Below are 20164 nucleotides of genomic sequence, written 5' to 3' on the forward strand. Positions count from 1 at the left end.
AAAGACGTCCCGCTTTGGGCCATCATCCCCGGCGACGGCCGTCCGCCTCCCCACGCATACATGTGCGATTTCTTCCACGGCCTAGCAGCGGCCACTGCTAGCCCCCCTCCATGGAAAGCCCAGAGGCAAAGCATCGCCTGTTTCGGCCTGCCACGGTAGGGACATGCCATGCGCAGACGGCGACGGATCGGGTATGTAGTTCAATAAAGCAGATAATCAATCTGACACCTGACACCTGGTCCCCCCACAGTATTGACCATGACGCTGACTGATCGACATAGTTTGGCGACGAGGCCAAGCGAGCCATTCTCGACCGCGAGCGCACTTTGTTGGGTCTACATCCTGCAGGGATGGAATGGCCAACCAACTGGCCTGGTTCCGAAGGCGACCAACATGAAGACCATCCTGTACCTGCAAACTCGATTTATAAATTGGTGCCTACTATGCAGGCCTACAGAAATAATCTGACTGCCCTGTCGCAGAAATATAATGTTGGCTGACACCCCTGACTTACAAACTGGTACCCAAGCCCTCAGAAGAAGCAAGCTGACCCAGCGTCGTTTAGTTGTACTTTTCTGCATACCGCGGCAGAGTCTTTGTCTATGTGCCACGAAGCGTCCCGAAACAAACGATACCCCGACATCCCGATGTCCAACTTGTCACGTCTCCGAGTCGGGCTGCGCTGAAGATCAGAGGCTATCTCGATCCCACGTCTCCCCACTCCATCAATCATATGATTGTTGGGTCGCTGGGACAGGAGGAAGTCGTGCTCACATGCCACGACGATGGCGATGTTATTGCATTTTATACCAAGGATGTTGCCGAGTACATTCTCGCCAAGTCTGAGATACCCAGCTCTGCAACGCCAAAACAACGCCGAGCTTCAGTGTCATCTCTGAACGCAGGGAATGCACCAAAGCCCTTCTTTCACGAAAACGTTGGCATCTCAGCCTGGGGATTGGCGCTGCATCAAAAGTCTCGCCTTATAGCGGTGAGCTCGAACCGGTACGAAGTAACCGTGTTTGCACCAGCCCTGGCCACCAACGGATCGAGGTCGAGTCGGAATTGCGACTGTGAGGCGTGCTGCGATGGCATGGAATCACATGTGCGTCGTCGTGCTCGTAATTGGCGGATAGTCGTGTCATTGGGACCCTTGGCGGACAATATCCCAAATATCAGCTTCGTTGATGACAAGTACGGCTATGCGGAGAAGATCAGTGCTATTGATATCAAGGGTGCCATGTGGCTAGCCGATATTTGGAAAGCATTCCAAGCCGCCATCAGGGTCATGCCATCGACCAGCCCGCTTTTAAAGAGTGAGGAGTTCTGGCCCGCAACATCCCGGTACGTTGGCCGTTTTTCATACCTTGATGATCACAGTTTTGTCTAACACGCATGGTGCATATAGAGGCTGGGGGATTCTCGCGCTTCCAAACACTAGCTTTCTAGCAGTCCGTTCTGAGGAGGAGCTTCTAGGTGCCGAACTCAAGGACCTGGAAATGGTGCCCAAACTCCAAGCTGGTCCTCATCCAATGGTCAACTTGGCCAAGACTATTCGGGACCTCCCGGACAACCCCTGCACGCAACCCACGTTGCGAAATGCCATCATTCGTGCGGACGACCCCCCCGAAGATGTGCAGTTGGCCGCAGACATGGGCGACGATGAGTTTGCCTTTGACGATGTGAGTGATGATGAGGCCTTTGAGCTTGGCGAATCGGAACCTGGTGAAGGCGCCGAGGCAGAGGACGACCAAAACGCAGAAACCAACTCTGACGACGAGCTTGAACCTGGTGAAGATTTGGAAATTGGGGAAGTCGATGACGAAAATGATGATGAAACGTTTTACGATATCGTTTATGCCACAGATCACGCAGCACAGAGCGACATCCCATCGACATTGGCAAACCAGGCTGAGGAAATACAAGCTCCGCATACATCAAATGTTGCTCTACCGGTTGGCCACCCCATGTTGACCGCGCCCCCAAACCCTACAGAGAGTTCTCTACCTGTGCAGCATATTTTTACAGATCCATTTGCTTCCTTGATTCCGTCAGAGTCTGAAAGTGAAGGCTTGTTACACGACGACGTTCGTTTCCCGCCGCCGTCTTCACAGTGTATGAAATTACGGCCGAGAAGAAATCCTCCTGTGCGACTCGACATGATTTACATGCCACATAGTGGGAAAGCTCTCAAGGCACCTCGACGCATAGGTAAACTTACAGACTTCCTCCGGAGAGGCACCGAGTATAATGAAAACACAGCCGGCTATGTAACCGGACTAGGGAAATTCGCAGAACGATATCACATGCTGCGATTGTATGAAAAGGATGTCGAAATGCGTACCCTTGATAAGCCTCGCCAGAAAGGGCTGCCAGAACTAGGAATCCTCTGTCCATACGCCCTGACCATGGGCTTGACGCCCGGCCGAGCCATGAGGCCGCATTTCCGCGCAACAAGCCGACTCAACATGGTGGCCCACATCCCCGAACTATTCCTAGTGGTCATCGGCTCCCCAATTGGCAGAGTGCTACTCGTTACTCCCACGCGTCTTATAAACCCGATTGAGAAACTAGCAGGTGTACTTCACTACGGTCTGCGAATCGACTGGGTCCTGCCCAGGCAATCGGATGAGGCGGCGTTCAGGGTCAGCAAACGTCCGCTCCATGGCATGGCCATAGGGCCGGTCCAAGAAGACGGTGTGCTGGGAGATGTGGATGAGACGCGACGAGTGGCAGTTCCGCGCCGGTACAGGCTGATGCTGCATTATAGAAATCATGACATCTTGACGTATGAGATTAGTAGGGAGGAACAGACGGGGAAGCTGTGTATCTTCTGAGGCGCTGGGGCAAAACGGAATCTTTACCTGTGTAGGGGTGGGGGAGGGGGGGCCGGGTGGTGGGCATGATTGCTTCCATGGGCGTTTCCAGGATGCTTTATTCGCAGTATGACGCATATCGGAGGTTTGGCTGGATATCAATACCTCTACTACTAGGACGTCGAAGGGTTTGGTGACAGTTTGGGCTGCTAGGAAGGGCTGTAAAATGGTCCATGCAGCAATTCGCTTTGGGTGTCGTCGAGTGGACAGTTTTGACACTCTAGGTAAATACTTTCAAAGCCTACTACTAGTCTTTCAACCCTGATGCGCCCTCTTGTAGTGTTTACGTACCAATGAAACTTGGGCTTTCCCCAGATCTCTCCCGTCTGACTAGGAGATAAGCGCACATGGGCACCTGCCAGACTCGGTCGTTCCCCAGACCTTGCGACCTGTCAAAGTTGCTGTCTCTGTACATAGAGCTCCCGTGATAATTAAGGTTGTCGGGGAGCTTGTATGTATGTACATACTGCACGTTGTAGAGGAGATAAGAAGTCCGTGAAGGACGCCATGGACGCTTGGGTGGTCGTGGGGCCTTGCCACTCATGACAGATCCGGTTTGGGGGGCTCGACATGTTTAGTCTTTTGACGGGGAACGACGGCCCAAGATATCATTGGGCGATAAGGATGGTAATGCTATTGCTGGGGCCCCCCTTGGGACGGAGTACAGTAATAAGGGGGGTTTGCGAGCTGGGAATGGCGATTGGGAAGGAGGTGAGAAGCTACGAGGGGGGGCTAGTCGAGGCCGGACGACATTTTCTCGGGTTCAATGGGAGGTCGTGTTTTGCGGGGTGAGAAGCAGCGTGTTTTTTTTTTTTGGGTGGTAGTAATAAGGGTTGGCAAAGTCGTTGGCGTTGTTTCTTTCGGGCGGACAATCTGGTCTGTCTGCGGGACGGTGAATTCTTTAACGCGGCTCTTTTCTGGAACGGTGCAGGGCAGGTTCTGCAGCACCAGTCGGCGCCTTGCTTGAAGAATAGAGATTAGGCGAGGGCCATTGGGACGAATGGCGGTAAAGTACAGAGTTTTGTTGCCGAAACGCTACGCCGTGCTTTCTTGGTGATGCGCGTGGCTTGCTGGCGGGAGTTGGAGTTGCGGTGCTGAGTACCGGACGTGTCTTGCACGGGTGTACATATGTCTGACGATTAGGAAATGCCATGTGACATTGACTGGATGGGTGTGCCAGCGGTTGTATTGCAGGAACGTTAAAGGCGGTTGTGGTGGGCGGCTGTTGTTCGTCATCGCGCATGACTGGCGGGAATTAGCCAGACAAGCAAGACGGTAAATATCTGGGGCTGCGAGGATTGGAGTGTGCGCCAGTGTGAAGGAAACCTGGAAGAGGTCAACGGTACTCCGTACTCCGTAGATCGTCGTCATCGGGGATATCTCGATAGCTACCCAACGTCCAAGATTGGACTTGGGACAGGGGGGTGCGGTTATGAGAATGGCCGATTAATAAACCCCAGGTGCCATGATCTAGGTGATATTCAAGGGGACGCATTCTGCCCCCGTCGAGTTCATTATCTAAATGGGCGTTGGTTCTTTGTCGATGGACTTGGCATGCCCAGCTGAAGCTCTGAATGGGCTGGTGAAAAGGCTCCCTGTGACAAATAGTAGATAGCCTGGTGTACGGAGTTATTAGCATCCAGGAAAGTCAAACGTCCATGTCGGTGCTGCGTTGCCAGGCGATTGATTGGCCAGAGCGCCGCTGCAGATAGCGATAAAGGACATGGACGGCCGTGACACGTTATGTAAAAAACCTGGGGCACATGAGATGGGCCAAGGGCCAAGGCCCAGGGCTGGAAGCCAAGCTTTAGCGCAGCGGGAGGGCAGAAGGAACGATGACCAAGGAGGGCCAGTAATAGATTCTGATGCCCATTGTCAGAGATTTGTTGGCAGTGGGCGTGTGTGATTGGCCAGGAGTACTGAGTCAGCACCAAGTACGGAGTACAGAGGGAGCCAGCCAATCATGGTTCGCGGGGCCATGCTTATCAGCAGCCTGGTGCACTGGCTGCTGACGGCGGGTGTGGGGCTGACCGCCACGATGCCTGCTTCTCACATGTGAGTTAAGCCTTGTGAGAACGGAACGAAGAAAAAGGAATGTAAAATCAACCCGTTGCCGTCTCCCGAGACATGGACGCGAAGAATGGGACTGTGCGGAAAGACATTGTCGCATTGCGAGAGCTGGACGTCGTTGCATTGGTAAAGGGCTTTTATTACTTTACTCTTGGTTAATTTTTTTTTGGTGCCTGGTTGGGCTTATCACCTGGTTGTCTCCGTGGTGCCGGGACGGAGGGACGGAGTGCATACGGACGGGGTCTTTGGATGCAAGGTTCACGCCCCCAAATAGATAAGACCCTAGAGACCCTTTGGCTTCTGACTGTGTTCTTGATATTTGGACATGGCTTTGCCGCGGACGTTTCCGGGAGCGCAAGGCACCGTCCAGGGGTGCGAGACAGGCGTCGAGATAGCATGTCCCATGTCTCGATGCTCGACTGGCGGCCAACACTGATTGTTTGATGATTGCTCGGGACTGAGGCAAAGCAAATCCATTAGTATTCGAGTCATCAATGGGCCCAGAGACATTGAAATAGAGGGGAAATTAAGCATAACGTTTCAAACACTGAACAATCATCTCATGCGCGCCGATGCAGTGCAATGTGCAAGCTGGCATGGCAACGACAAAACTCGGAGACCGTCGTGTCACCCAAACCATTGTCATAAATCACATGTCCCCTGACGCTTGTTCCCAATCACGTCCAAAGCCGTTGACAATTTGCCAAAGCTCACTCGGGATCCCACGCGTGAAGCAATGAGGCAGCACCTTTCACTGCGCACACGCCCCCCTCCGCTTTCGGCACCCCACGATAAGCCCGTGTCCAGTAATGTGCACGAATAGCCAAAAATACCCAATGCACCATCCGCAGTCGACAAGAAAATATGTATAAAATGCTCGCGCCGATAGCCCGAGGCTAATTGGCCCTGCCGAGGAAGCGGGTCTTTGGGAACGCCTTTTCAGTTGCATTCTTGGCTCCCCATTCATCGGATATGTCCCTGGGCAGGGATCTGCGCCGCCAGCTTGGGTAACTTAAGAGTCCTTATCTATACCTCGCCGTCTATGGCCAACTTGCCCATCCCGCCATGTACTTGCTTGTCCCCAGAACCCGGTATCGACCAAGCTAGGTTACTTTGTCAGACAGCACAAGAGGGCACTGGGAAGTAGTTGGGTCGTCGCTACTTGACTCTCCCGCAACAGAGATAAAAAGAAAAAGGGTTGGCCTAGGCCCTTTACTTGTACCGAGTAGTCCGTAGTCATCTTATATAGATGGGAGTATTCCCTCCCTTCCCCCCGGCGGCTGCGGTGTGTTTATGTTCCTGATTTTTGGTAGTATTTGCCTCGCATTTACAAAACCCTCTTGTCCCCTTTGACAACCCTAACAAACTTCGATATACGTCATTTGTTGTTGGAGGGCATTGGGTGTACTCATCATCACCAGGAAAGCGAAAAACCGGACATCGCGATTCTCACTCAGCGTCTTGGTACTTTGGTGTCTGGGGAAAAGGGAAACTCGGGGTCGGGCCAGAAGAAAATCTGATTTTGAGACGGGATAACAAGCATAAGGCATAGAATTCTTCTGCTGGTTGCAAGTTTCGAATCTCTCTCGACATCTTTTCCCCATCTTTCTTCTTTCATTCCAATATGTCGTACGCCCATCTCGGGGCGCCAGCCGTGTTCAATGGCACAAACGATGAGATTGGCGGCGATTCAAGTATGTACCAACTTAACGTTTCGCAGCATCCTTTTTGAAGCCGTTTCTTGTAATAGAGGGAGATGGGCGGGGGAAATGGATAAAAACAATTCCTAACCATGTTTTGTGAATAAATAGGGACCGAAAACCTTAACCAGTGGTATCAGGCGGGCGACCAGGCCTTCATCATCATCTCATCATGTCTCGTGCTCCTCATGGTCCCCGGTATCGCGTTCCTCTACTCTGGTCTCGCGCGGAGAAAATCAGCCCTCTCCATGCTCTGGGTCGTCATGATGTCCTTTAGCGTCATCGTATTCCAGTGGTACTTCTGGGGATACTCTCTTGCCTTTGGTCAGACGTCCAATAACGGCTTCATCGGCGACCTCAAGCACTTTGGCCTCATCAACGTCTGGGCCACGCCGTCGGTCGGGTCGCCGCTCATCCCCGCGCTGCTGTTCTCCTTTTACGAGATGATGTTTTGCGCCGTCACCGCCGCCCTGACAGTCGGCGCCGTCGCCGAGAGGGGGCGCGTCATCCCCGGCATGGTCTTCACCTTCTTCTGGGCCACGCTGGTCTACTGCCCTCTTGCGTACTGGGTGTGGAACGCCAACGGCTGGGGTTACAAGAACGGCGTGCTCGACTACGCCGGCGGAGTCCCCGTCGAGATTGGGTCCGGCGTGTCGGCCCTCGCCTACTCGTGGGTGCTGGGCCGCCGCAACGAGAGGATGATGATGAACTTCCGCCCGCACAACATCTCGCTCATCACCCTCGGCACCATGTTCCTATGGTTCGGCTGGCTGGGCTTCAACGGCGGCTCGGCCTTTGGTGCCAACCTGCGTGCTGTCATGGCCTGCTGGAACTCGTGTCTGACCGCCATGTTTGCCGCCATGACTTGGTGCCTGCTTGATTTTAGGCTGGCCAAGAAGTGGTCCATGGTTGGCTGGTGCTCGGGCACGATTTCTGGTCTTGTTGCTGCTACGCCTGCCTCCGGATTCATTGACCCCTGGGCGAGCATTGCCCTGGGTGTTGTTGCTGGCGTTTGCTGCAACTTTGGCACAAAGAGTACGTTGGGGACAAATTTCTTGCATATTTACCTTTTTAAAAAAAATGATTCTGGGCCGCAGCTAACATGTCTCCTTCTTTTTCCCGAATAGTCAAGTTCCTTGTTCGTATCGACGACTCTCTTGATGTCTTTGCCGAGCACGGCATTGGCGGCATGGTTGGCCTCATTTTTAACGCCTTCTTCGCTACTGGCAAGGTCATCGGCCTCGATGGCGTCAACACTGGAGCCAGCGGCGGCTTCATCGACGGCAACTACAAGCTTCTCGGGTGGCAGATTGCCGCCATCGTCGCTGCCTCTGCTTACGCCTTTGTCATGTCCGCCATTATTGCCAAGATTATCGACGTCGTCCCTGGTTTGAAGCTTCGGGCATCTGAGGAAGCTGAGCTTCTCGGCATGGATGATGACCAGCATGGCGAATTTTCATACGACTATGTTGAGGTTCGTCGGGACTTCTTGGCTTGGAGTCCCCCCAGTGGGGAGCCTGCTCATGATGGCGAAATGATTGAGCCTCAACACGGCATTCAGGAACATGCCAGCATGGTGCGTCCCATGAGTGTTTCTGACGGTCCTGTCGAGAAGAAGTCGTCTGCTTCATCTGTGCAGTTTGATAGAGACGACCGCGCGGTATTGGACAATGAGAAGAGAGAGTAGATTGTGTCCGGTCTGGAGTTTGCATGCGGGAAGGCGATTTTTTCTTCTTCTCTTTTTTTCCTTTTGGCTTCTGGGTTTTGTCAACATGTGGTTTTGGTAGCAGGCATCGGAGTATGGCTTGATTTTTATTCTTAGCTGTAGGATATCAGCATTATAGATGAGCACAGGCAAAAGCGGTCTGCATATTAGTATGTACATGAACAGCGCATACCATTGATCTATTAAGTGTGCCCACGGGTTGATTAAGTTGAAAAGTGAAGACTCCATATAGTGATAAGCAACAACCAGTTCCGTCCATTGGCCGTGTCCTGCGTATATTAAAAGGGAAAAACGTTTGAAATTAATCGAGACATTAGAGGAAAGTAGTGTGCATATACTGACAAGGCCACTTATTCAGCCGGAAAAGTTCAAGCTGTATGGAACATTACGGCGGAACACCGTCAGTCGCCTCTCCATATTTTACAGCAGGGTAATCTCCGAAGCAAGCGTGATCAAAGTTGGCCCTGGCTGCCATGCCGTCTTGAACTTTAATGAATGCATCTAACTCGCACCACCCGTCCCTCCTGCTGGCATCACACTCTGGGAAGCTCTTGCCCAAGGGTAGCGTCCGCTGATTCAGGACAAAGTGTATATACTTTGTCTTCCCGCCACGGAGATAGCCATCTCGATTCGGAGACAGCGGCTTGGGAGTTTGAATGATTTCCATGTCGAGTCGTGCTCCAAAGGGCGTCACATGTGAGATTGTGAAGTTGTGGTCTCCGGGATAGTCCTTGGCAGGCAGCTCCTCGGCAAATTGCCTCAGTCCAAAGGCTGTCAAAATTGACACTATGTTAGTATCATGTGAAAAGTCGAAGTAGAGGCTCTGGTTCAAGGGAAATGTTTCGGTATTATTGTCGAGTGTGACGTTGATCTGTGAGCCAGAGTATCCCAGGGTATGATTTTTAAGTCGTGCCATGATTTCTTGCTGATAGCCGAGGCCAACAGCTCTCTACGCCTCCGTCAGCAAAAGCTCAAGTATTGACAATGTTGATGGATCGAAGCAGTACATACCCCCGTTGGGCTGTGGAATCCGCTTATAGCAGAAAAAAATAGATCAGTAGAGTATCCAAAGTCTCGCCACTCCTTATACGTAAAGAGGTCGCAAAATTTGCTGAAGCCATAGGCAACAGTTTCATATGGGCACATGGTCTGAGCAGCATAAACATCTTCAATAGTCCATGTAAACCCTTCTGTCATTGACTGGAATCGTGTCTGGGCTACATCGTGCGTCAGGCCGGCGTGTTTGCGAATAGATGGTCAATGGGAGAGCCTTACCTTCCTTGAGGTACTCGTGTATCCATGTATTGACAGCTTCATTTCCTGAAGATTTGGCGTTTGCGTTTGGGCAGTTTAAAGACCCGGCCAACGAATTGTTGAATCCCTTCTGTTCTATGATGACTTCAATGGTAGCATTTCTGGGCCTGTGCGAGATTAGCATAAGAACTTGAGAATTACATTGATCCAAAGCGCACCACTCCAGTCCGAAAAATCCAGCCATCCAATTCTCGGCAGACTTTAGCATTCTGTCTTGCGTCTACAAACATCAGCCCAAGGCACAATGAGTACTATGACACAGTCAAGCACCTACAGTTGTGCGAACGATAATCTTGCTGTTCGGGTTATAAAGACTTCCGTACATGTAGCTGTGTAAAACGCCTGTAGAGTGAGAGCAAGTCAGTCCAACGAACGACAAGGGCTCCTGGCACCAGTATCAACTACTTACCTGATTGGAAGAGCTCCTCGCGACCCTTTGGCACAAGAATTTCGGCACCGAGTTGGTATTTCCAGTCCCTGAGAAACGAGAGTTGGCCTCTTGGACTGAATGTCTCTGAGGCATTAGCAATCTTCTGCCCGAGCTGGGCAACCGAGGATCCTGTCGTAGGATATCGCGATCCATGACGAGAGAGCATCTGAAGCTGAAGAATCTCTGACCCAGCAGGAAGTGGAAACTCGTCCACACCAAATCCTGGAGAAGGTGTGTAGGGGGATAAGTAGCCCATAAGCTTGAAGATGCTCTCATTCCCCGAGCCCATTCCCTCGATGGGAATGGAGGTCTGTAATGGCTCATTTGGCACATAGGTAGCGGTTGGGTCGAAAGTTCGTGTCTGTGCCATGAAAGCAGGTTTTCCTGTTGGCGTAGGACCGGCCCATAATTCGGGGGAAGTCTGAAAGTACTGAGGTACATCTTTGGGACGGCAGGGACAAGAGTCGTTCCTTCCCTTGAAGGCGAAGGGCAGTGCCATGAAGGCGTTGACCCCAACTAAAATAACCAGCAGCGCGGCAAGAACGAACGTTGCAACCCGGAAGCGATTCTCAGATCGCGAAGGCCGCGAGAGGAAATCCCCTTCTCGAAAAGTCCCTCGAGCATCCCGACCTTGGCCAATATGGCCGCCGTCACTGGGGGAAGCATCACCATCACCGACACCACCCTCCGATCCGTCACGGTCGTCGTCTTGGTACACTGGCCGGTACCCCCCTGATTCATTCCCTGGCTGTTTGGGCCGCGGTACAGGCGCCATTTCGACACTCCCACCGTTGTTTGTGCCGCCGGGTGCTGCACGATGTTGCTAGAGAAGGTCGGCCCCCCAGCTCGAACGTATGCGCCTGTCTGAGAGATTAGGGGCAAGATACACAATCTAGACCTGTGAAGTATATGCCCACGTCCTCAAGGCTGAACACAAGCCACCGTTGGATCGATTGAGCTGACTTGGCATGCTACAATGCGAGGCGCGAGACGAAGGCTTCTCCGTGGTAAGGAGTCCGATACAGTGTTCTGTACGAAGCTCGCTCTCTAAGCGAACCAAGTTCTACGTGAATGGTCTCTGGTGGAGTTGGATCCTGGCAGACGGTTGGCTGTGCGTCCTAAACCTACAGTAGCTCCGCATGCGTGCATCGATCTCCGCGCCAACGGCACTCTCCATGTTCCAGGCAAAGTCCGGTAACCTGACCCCCTGGCTGCATGGCTCGCCTAGACACATTGAGCTGGCTCGCGCTCGCACCCAGCATTCCGGCCACTTGGTACCAAAGCAGGCTTCGTACATCTGGAAAAGGACGCCGCAGGCACTGACTATTGATTGCCTTTGGTATCCAAAGGAGGGACCCCAGGATATTTTATGCTTTCAAGCCTCTGGTTAAGGCTTGGCCACGGTCAAAACATGGTTTTTGTCTCACCGCCATTAATTGACATCTGGTACTAGTGCCTTTTGGCGTCGCTGCCAATGAATGGGTGGTTGCAAGGGATGCACGACAGCCAACAAAAAAAAAAGCAAGTCTTGAGATGGCTGCCCGCGGCAAGACATCCGACTCCAGTTACAGAGGATTGTCCCTGAACCCTAGTATTATATATCTTTTCAGCTAGGAAAACTGGATACTAGAGAGAGTTGGGATGAGGTTCGTCGAAGCTTCGTGACTTTTGAGAGTCGCCGTTTCAAAAGTTCTTACCCACCATAGGAGGTAACGGATACGCTGAGCTCTTCAGAACGTGGCCAGGCAGCATATGGCGTGAGTCAACATATCGTGGACGCGAAGCATAGTAGCCACAGGCGCATCAAAACGGTCCCGAATGTGTGGTCAAACCTGGTCTTGGTAACACAACGTTTCAGAATTGGTGAACCATTTTCGGAACCTGCTTGCAACACAGAACCTGGTAGCACCAATTAGTACTCACTATTATGGCCACTAATGCTACGGGCACTCAACTCGATTTGCTACCCTTTCTTGTGTTCCAGGACCTCTGCATACTCTGTCACATGATAGTCTTGGTCTATGCATTTAAGACAAGGATAATGCAACAGTAATGAGCGGGCTGCCATCATTCACACTAACTTTGACGTGATGCAGCCGGCTAATGCCCATCACAGGTAGTATTCATTTGCCATTTAGCTGGTTCTCTTGGTGAGACCTCCGAATACAATACAGAATGCTCAGGTGTCGTCCTGCACGGAACTATCATTTGTTTTCACACCACGTCACAGCTCAAAGACGTGAAGTAGCCACATCAGGCAATATATAGGTTGGAGAGCACACATATTCTATTCATTTTGACATATACCTTACTGATTCTATCTTAGTCACCTGTTGCCAGGCAGTTCTAATTCTACCACACCATACAATAAGTATGCGTGTGCAAGGTGTCTGATTCCGACCCCCTGGTAGTAATGAAAGACAAAAGAAAATACACACCTTCTTGGGGTACACCAATACGCCTCAGCCTCAGTACAAACACACTCAACAAGACCCTTGTGCAGCTTTTGCTCCAGTTTTATGCCAGTCCACAATCAAACAATTTTGAAACCTTGCTCCAAGGTGGCAGAAACAAATTCTCCTCACATCTCGGATTGCCATTCTCTTATGTGCAATACATCATGTGACTATTCTTCGCAAACGTCATCATTTCCATTTCAGTTTGCTTGCGATCGCAAAGGGAAGAAGCCGTCTGGCATCGACTCGAGATGCCACACGCGGTTTAGTTTCGGGTCAAAGGTCTCTACCCATTCGTCCTTCAGGTCGTTCGGAATACTCCATCCCATCTCAGAATCACGAAGCCTCATTCGTACTAGATGGCGCTTCTCTGTCGTGGAGCTTCCGTTGGTAAAACCTTCGCGCCGGTGAAGGACGGCCAGATTGTTAATAAAGTGAATGTCTCCGGCCTGTGTAGTGATTTCGAGTTGCGTTGCTTGTGCAATTCTCTCAATGGCATCTAGAGCCTCAATCTGGATACTGTTGAGCTTGGGGAGTCGGTCTGGTCGAACGTGGCTTGCACTGCCTAGCAAGGCGGCTCTACCAAAGTTGGAAATAATCCTACGGTCATGGTAGAATAGGACGGGACGGCATTGAAACCGTGGCCTATCATCACTGAGTGTAAGTTTCCTGCTAATGAGATTGGTAGCCGCTTCGGGTACTTACAATGCAAATGGCCAGTCAGACCGTGCAAGGACGCGCACCAAGTCAGGGCGCGATGCTGCAAGTGCATTATAAACGGTATATACGGAAGCAAGAATACACTTTCCGCCAGAGACGGCAGTACTCCTGGTAAGCCAGCTTATAATGTCTCCAGCTTCTTCGTTGTGAAAGGTCTACAGCCGAGATATGTCAATAAGGCTTTCTGAAGAAGCAACTCAAATCTCATTAAACTTACAATAGGTGCAGTTGAATGGCGATGGTGCAAGGCTTTCATTTTGGTTGAATTGTCCGCTATGATGTGAACTTGTGACAGAGTCTAAGTACTACTGTCGATGAACCTCAATGCAGCAGAATTTACTTACCGAGCATATTTCCCTTCTTGTCTTGTCTTCCTTGGAGGTTTGCTATGTAGCACTGGATTCCCATATAGATGGTGGTCAAATCTTCAACCGAATATCGCTGAGGATCTAAACCACGGACAAGGCCGAACCCTTTACCACAATGTATATCCCGTTGCAAGTCGAGGAGCTTTGGGCCAAGAGTGGGTAGGGCAAAGTTTTGAGTCGAAACCAAGTCTCCGTCCAAGCCAAGCTCTGCCAACTTCTCGTCAGTTATTACGGTTCAAGTTATATGGACGACAGTTTCTCTCGGCTTACTCTTGAACTCCTGGAGGGCATGATCGATCTCAATCAAGTGTGGCGCTTCAAGGCGGAACACATAGTCCGAATCGCTTTTGAACTGTCTTCCTGACCATGCTAAAGGCGAGTCAAGCATGGCAGGAAATCCATTCGGAAGTCCTGAAACCTCGACCAACGGAGCTGGAAACGCAACATCGTGTGTAGGGGCGATTCGCGATCCGACAACCGGTCCGTTCAATTCAGGCGCCATTGCTGCTTCAGTGACACTAAGGATAATCAGCGGACTGCTCCTAGGTACGTGATGTGACAATTTCATTATACCTGTCCGAAAATATAGCCCTTTGATTGAACTTTACAAAGTTTGGTCAATGAATAGAAAAATTGGAAGAAGAGGCAGAAGATGCTTCAATGTCAATGAAGATATCGAGTCTCCCAAAAACAAAGGGACGAACAGATATATATATGTGTGTGTGTGTCGGTGTATGTACGTATATATGTCTATATATTTGTATCTTCACGGGTACTGGGCTAGTCCACGGGCTTGTTTGCACAACACATACACACCCCCTTATCCTTCGCTCAGTCACTTACTACTCACAGAAAAAAAAAGTAGCATTTGCTGGAGCTTACAGACCCTCAACGGGTGCGCGCATATGTATCGCAAGCCGGCATGTACTCATATTGTGGCGGGCGGGTAAGTACCTACGGGCCGCTTCGAGCATCACGATGTCTTCAGCCTTGATTCACCGTCTTAAAATAACACACAACCAATCATATCCGGGACTCAATGGCAGAGAGCGAGTTTATTGAAAAGTGAACCTGACTACGAGGCGACAAACAAAACGGCAAACCGGACGGGTGGTGAAGTCGGCGTCCGCTGTTGGTATAAGATCTCCCGCTTCATCAGGGTAAACTGGAACACCCTCGTTCGAAGAGGGCTTGTGGCGTCCTCTCAAGCAGCTGGAAATGGACCATATTGCCGTGAAGCCTTCCAGGGAATCCTTACTGCTTGACCGCAGGCAACTGACATGTGGATCTTGCTTTATGGAGATGTTTAGGAAAGACCGGGGGCCCCAGGTAATGTATGTAGTTAAGGGGAGGCAAGATGCTTGACCCGAGCCTAGGGAACGGAATGCGGCGTATGCAATGCAGTCGAGCGGAGTACGGCGCTAAGGTTGGATAACATGGCTGGAGTGCCGACGATTCAATGTTGCGAAAATGCTAGATACTTGCCTGGCAGATGGAGTACTACTATTGACCACGCAACATCTCAGTGGCTCGACACCTGATCCAACACCCCGGGCTGTCAAACGCCACAAACAAGTTTCGGCTGACCTTGGGAGCCGCACAGCCTTCTTTTGAAAACGACGTTCACGGCCGGTGGCGCAAACAACGACAAGCCGCTGGCGGGCGCAGGTTTTTTTTTTTTTCTCTCTCTTACCCCCAATTCTCAAGCTCGAGTGGAGCTCCTCACCGTTCTCTTTCCTTTCTCTTCATTTCCCTTTTCTGAACCCGAGAGCCCAGGGTTGTATTTCCACCCTTCCCCGGTAAATGGGGCAAGAGACACATGGAGATGTGATCAGTAGATAAGACGAGAAGCGAGAGTCTGTCACACGGCGTGTTACGAGATTCGCGATCGAAATACGGCAACATGTGGTGTCCCGTCACCCAGGGCCCAGTTAACGCCACACATTCAATCATGGCGTAGACATAGGGCGTACGAAAAAGATCGGCAATGCATCTTTCATCCAGTGTTCCGTCCCATGTCTAACAGCTCCCAGCACATCGGGAATAGAACAAGGTCTGGGCATCCCAAGAGATGAGGTCAGGTGCCCAGATGTAGGGAGTATGGATGCTGTTAGCCGGAAGGTTGCAGACAGGCAAACAAACAAAACAAGGCGACGGTCAAGACGGGGACGAGAGAAGAGATAAGAAAGAAGGATTCTTTTTTTGTGCTACCGGAAATTAGTTTTCCATCAATGCAATACCATCTCTCAGTCCTTGCCCCGGTCCAGAGCCCTCAATCAGGCAGTATCAACATATGTCATACGCCGCTCACTCTGCCTTCTTTCCCGCCGAGTCCTGTGCGTGTACTTGCATGCATCTCTGCAGTTCAATCTGCCATATCCAGTAGGGAATAGCTGGATGAAGACGGCTTCTGTATGTTGGGGCCAGGGGGCGAAAGGAGCCATAGGAAAAGAATTTTCGCCAAGGTAAGGAGTACTTTGTTCTTCCATTTTGGGCTTGCTGCATGTCCTGCCTGTCTGCAAGTATCCTCCTCTAGCGCTTCACTTGCTTCATTAAATTGCAACGTACGGAGAGTACCTGCAAAAAGTGCTCGCTCCCTCCCTCACCGCTTCCACGCCAAACGCGGGAACAGCTATGCATCAGACCGGGGATGCCAGTTCTCCTCAAACAGTTGGCTAACAAAAAAGTAATCATCTTCCCAAGCTCCTTGTTCACGCAGTATATCCCATTCTCGTTCTATGTATCACAACGCGCATTAGCGCCGCCCCAGCAGTCTGGTTCACTGGCATTATTGTACACGGCCTTGGGGGTAGAAGTGGGACTCACTGTGTTCCCTGGCAAACTTCCTCGTCGCATGCACAAACCGAATCTTATCGTCATTTAGATCTGCAAGTGCCCGCAGATCCTGGCCCTTGCAATCCTCCGAGAATGGATACCAACCCTTGTTACAGTAGTGGAAATGAGCCAGAAGAATGTTTGCCCCTAACAGCTCAACAAAACGGCCTGTCGTCAGCAACTGTCACGAAAATTTTCACGGCGGACATGGCTAGAAAAAGACGACATCTCATGTCTTACCAAGATGGTATTCCTTAACCTTGTCCTCGCGTGCAAATCGACGCTGAGTGTCAATCGTTAGCAAAAAGATTCTCGGCATTGTTCGACCGTCTGATCAGGCACTTGCGAAAGGCGCGCGGGGTCCAAAAAGCTCTTCTGTGGGCTGAGGGAGGCTACTTCGCTCGAGAATCTCCCTCGTATCTTTTTAACTTACTTTAATCCCATGCTTCCTAGCATATGCGGCGTCATGCGCCGTAATTAGTGCTGCATTGTGCAGCAACATGAAGGTCACTAGGTACGTTACAAACCATGTACTTGGCTTGTTCTTGAGAATCATTTTTTGTAACTTGTCCAGCAACTCGCGTCTGAGCTTTGTTTGGATATGATGAATCAAGACCAAGTCCAACTGTGCACCAAGGACTGGCGGGACAGGAATCTTGCCACTATGAGGGCTCGTGCTGTCTAGAATGTTGTCCGACATGCCTAGCTTTTCTTCACCAACAATAAACTCCGAGGTCGTCGAAAGTCGAACAGCAACCCATAACCTGAAGGTCCAATCGAAAAGTTGTTTCCAGTCCTCTGGAATTGATGGATCCTGGTACATTTGGAACGCCTGCATATACGTCTTCTTCAACAAACCACAGGAGCGCTCAGCCACATATTGCAGAGTATCGCCCATAGTATCCCGAATATGCGACTCATATGCTGACTTTCCGTAATCTAGATCCATCAAAGCATAAGGCGGGATTTTCACCGACCTCTTTCTTCCTTCGAAATCCCACGTTCGTTCTAGTTTGTCGCCCTCTTGTGGTACAAATTTTCGGACTTTCAATTCGATACATTTTGTAGAATAGCCGGCTGAGATGCTGATAGACTTGACATCCGATGATGCCCATTTTTGAATCGGATCAGATATGTTGTTGTTCCACCGCCTTGTCCATTCGTATCCTGGAACTTGCCCCGGTTTGAAAAGTCGAATGTCGGTAATTTTGTATCTCAGGCATGGAAACCTGCCTGCTTTGGTGTTGGAAACTTTCTTGCAGGTTAGACATGCGCCTCCTGGCTCATCTGGATTATGTTCGCACTAAGGATTTGAGCACCGTTGTTGGTAAGTTATTCATATCTGAATTTCGCCACGAACTACCACGCAATACCCGGCTACAAGTTGGGAGATGAGCTATGACAGAGGGACTTACTCTTATTCGCTGCATTCTGCACCGGATACAAGATCCGATTTTTCTTGTTTGAGCTGTTTGCTCCCGAAGGTTAGGGTCACGGAATGGGCCTCGCTTTCCGCCACGCTGGTTCGGCATCAGAATATCAAAGTTCGACTGTTGAACATGCATATTCGTGTTCGCCCAAGACCCTTGGTGTACAGGATCTATGAGACTTCCAGGAGACACTATCAAGACCGGGGGGATGTCTGCCTGTTGCATCGATTGTGCAACAGATGGATTCATTGGGTTTAGCCCATAGCTGGCATGGACTTGTTCGCTCCGTACCAAGGTGTCTTGTCCGAACACAGGCGAGCTGAGCAGTTCTTGTTCCTGCTTCACAAGTTGATTTGGGAAAATACTAGGAAATATAGTATTGTGAGTGTAGATGAAACCATCCTGCATGAGCTCTGGCGTGGCTTGCAGCTGAATTTCTTGAGCAAATGTTGCATGTGTTGAAGTGTCGTGCGCTGAATCCTCGCTAAAGATTCCATGACTGAAGTCTTTTGCGTCAATCAAGGGAAACGCAATGGTTTCCGGTAGCACTTGAGCTCCCACCATTGGTTGGGTTTCCGTAGAGTATGGTTTGCTTGACTCATACATCTCAGGCGGCGCATGAGGCAAAGAGAAGTAGTCTTTTCATCATAGTAGTAAGAGTCAGTATCTAATGATCTTATATAATTAAATGGTAATGTGGGTAAATAGGACACGGAAAAGGGACAAGGAAGGGGGGGGATCTCATACCATCAGGCTGATCATCGCCACCACAGCCACCACACATCATCAATTCGGCCATTCGCCTGGGGAATTGAGCCAAGCTCTGTGAAGTGGGTATCACTGGTTGGGCCCATCTTGGCAAGATGGATTGGGGTTCATGGCCTCCCGCTTCATAAAGGCTAACATGTAAGGCTTTCTCAGAGTGACCCTGATACTCTGTGGAAGAGCATCTCAGTGGCATGGTGCTGGTGTTGGCGTCAAGTTTCCGACGCTTTGCTGGTGCCTGTTCCAACTGGGGTGTATAACGACTTTCAAAGCTAGAAGTTTGGCCATGTGACAGACTGTCCTGCTCAAATGGAGGCTGGTAGTCAAAAGGAAGCTGTTGAAAAGAGTCGACTGAGAAAAAAAGGGGCGGTTGATGTGCAAGCGGCGACGTCCCAATACCAGCATTGGGCTGTGGACGCTTGTGAATTATAGACCGTGTGAGCTCCTATATCTTGAGTCAGCCAAGTGCTTCTGCTAGTATCAGACAAAGAAAATACAACAGGGTCGATTATGAGAAATACGATTGGATCAGAAGGGATAACGCTATGATACTTTCCAACTCACCGAGTGGAGTACCGGAGCAGGAGGGCAGACAAGGAATTGGAATACCCAAATGATAATTAGGTAACGCAGTGTGCAATAGTATGAGAAGGGGAGAAGAGGAGAAAGCAATAGTGATATATCTCATGCGGGTTGCCGTGAACCTGGACACAGACCAGAAAGGGCTCCTTACCATGGTAGTCGTCCGGCGTGACGAGGTGTGTTGGACAAGACTAGCATCAGTTGTGCAAGAATGGGCCAAGACTCAGGTACTAGCACGTGGAAAGTCAAGTATCGTCTTTGCCTCAGAGACACAAAGAGCAGATGCGGCGCGGCAAGGCCGCAAAGCATTGTAGGCTGATGAAATGTTGTGTTGCAACTCGCCCAGGGAGGGGGTTCGGTTTGCTAAGGCTCCACAAGGACCATCGTCATGAAAGGCTTGAGTAGTACTAGTATAGTATCCAACTATGCATCCGCGAGAGGGGTGTAGGCTGTAGCGCGGCAGGACCCAGGACCCAGGACCCAGCCGGTGTCCACGGTGTCTGGACTCTGAACAGAGGGAGGAGGCTTCGCAATCGGCGGCGCCTTGGAATGGGCGACGAGAAGAAGGCGGCCGGGGGTCCCACGGCGGAGATGGGATGTGAGAATAGAGTCAAGCTAGCGTTGGAACCAAGTTTGGGAGAGGAAGTCGAAGTTCAGCGGTGGCGTGTCGCGTAAGATGCTTTGTGGGCTGTGGTCCAACGGTCCAAAGGCCTAAAGTTCCCAGGGCGCAAAGGCGCACACAGAGGCAGAAGTTCGAAAGGGCTGATGTTGGTCGGTGCGGCAAGAAACGCGGAAGCTGATGCTGCTGATTGCTGATGCTGCTTCCTTGGCTAGTTGTCGTCGCGGTGTGCCCGTCTGTTCATCAGGCAAGGATGGCGGATAGCGCGGACCA

The 20164-nt window shown here is 50.9% G+C and overlaps 5 protein-coding genes across 5 annotated transcripts; 2 read left to right on the forward strand and 3 right to left on the reverse strand.

The window, feature by feature from the left end:
• Positions 1-110: 110 nt before the first annotated feature.
• MAA_04183 (pyridine nucleotide-disulfide oxidoreductase family protein) lies at positions 111-2837 on the forward strand (the record flags this gene model as incomplete). The annotated part of the gene is made up of 4 exons (XM_007822181.1): positions 111-191; positions 282-407; positions 566-1344; positions 1409-2837. 4 exons carry the CDS (start codon positions 111-113, stop codon positions 2835-2837), a joined length of 2415 nt encoding a protein of 804 aa, XP_007820372.1.
• Positions 2838-6570: 3733 nt separating this feature from the next.
• MAA_04182 (ammonium permease) lies at positions 6571-8333 on the forward strand (the record flags this gene model as incomplete). Its single annotated transcript, XM_007822180.1, has 3 exons — positions 6571-6640; positions 6758-7681; positions 7744-8333. 3 exons carry the CDS (start codon positions 6571-6573, stop codon positions 8331-8333), a joined length of 1584 nt encoding a protein of 527 aa, XP_007820371.1.
• A 424-nt stretch (positions 8334-8757) lies between these two features.
• MAA_04181 (histidine acid phosphatase-like protein) lies at positions 8758-10891 on the reverse strand (the record flags this gene model as incomplete). The annotated part of the gene is made up of 6 exons (XM_007822179.1): positions 8758-9321; positions 9384-9589; positions 9648-9793; positions 9845-9906; positions 9961-10028; positions 10096-10891. 6 exons carry the CDS (start codon positions 10889-10891, stop codon positions 8758-8760), a joined length of 1842 nt encoding a protein of 613 aa, XP_007820370.1.
• A 1881-nt stretch (positions 10892-12772) lies between these two features.
• MAA_04180 (TfdA family Taurine catabolism dioxygenase TauD) lies at positions 12773-14162 on the reverse strand (the record flags this gene model as incomplete). The annotated part of the gene is made up of 5 exons (XM_007822178.2): positions 12773-13217; positions 13278-13447; positions 13510-13577; positions 13637-13867; positions 13931-14162. 5 exons carry the CDS (start codon positions 14160-14162, stop codon positions 12773-12775), a joined length of 1146 nt encoding a protein of 381 aa, XP_007820369.2.
• Positions 14163-16292: 2130 nt separating this feature from the next.
• On the reverse strand, positions 16293-18886 carry MAA_04179 (Zn(2)-C6 fungal-type DNA-binding domain protein; the record flags this gene model as incomplete). Its single annotated transcript, XM_007822177.1, has 5 exons — positions 16293-16396; positions 16487-16676; positions 16929-17798; positions 17911-18563; positions 18673-18886. The coding sequence occupies 5 exons, from the start codon at positions 18884-18886 to the stop codon at positions 16293-16295; spliced, it is 2031 nt and encodes a 676-aa protein (XP_007820368.1).
• Positions 18887-20164: the final 1278 nt, after the last annotated feature.

Source organism: Metarhizium robertsii, assembly GCF_000187425.2.
Source record: "Metarhizium robertsii ARSEF 23 chromosome Unknown MAA_Scf_5, whole genome shotgun sequence".
NCBI lineage: Eukaryota > Fungi > Ascomycota > Sordariomycetes > Hypocreales > Clavicipitaceae > Metarhizium > Metarhizium robertsii.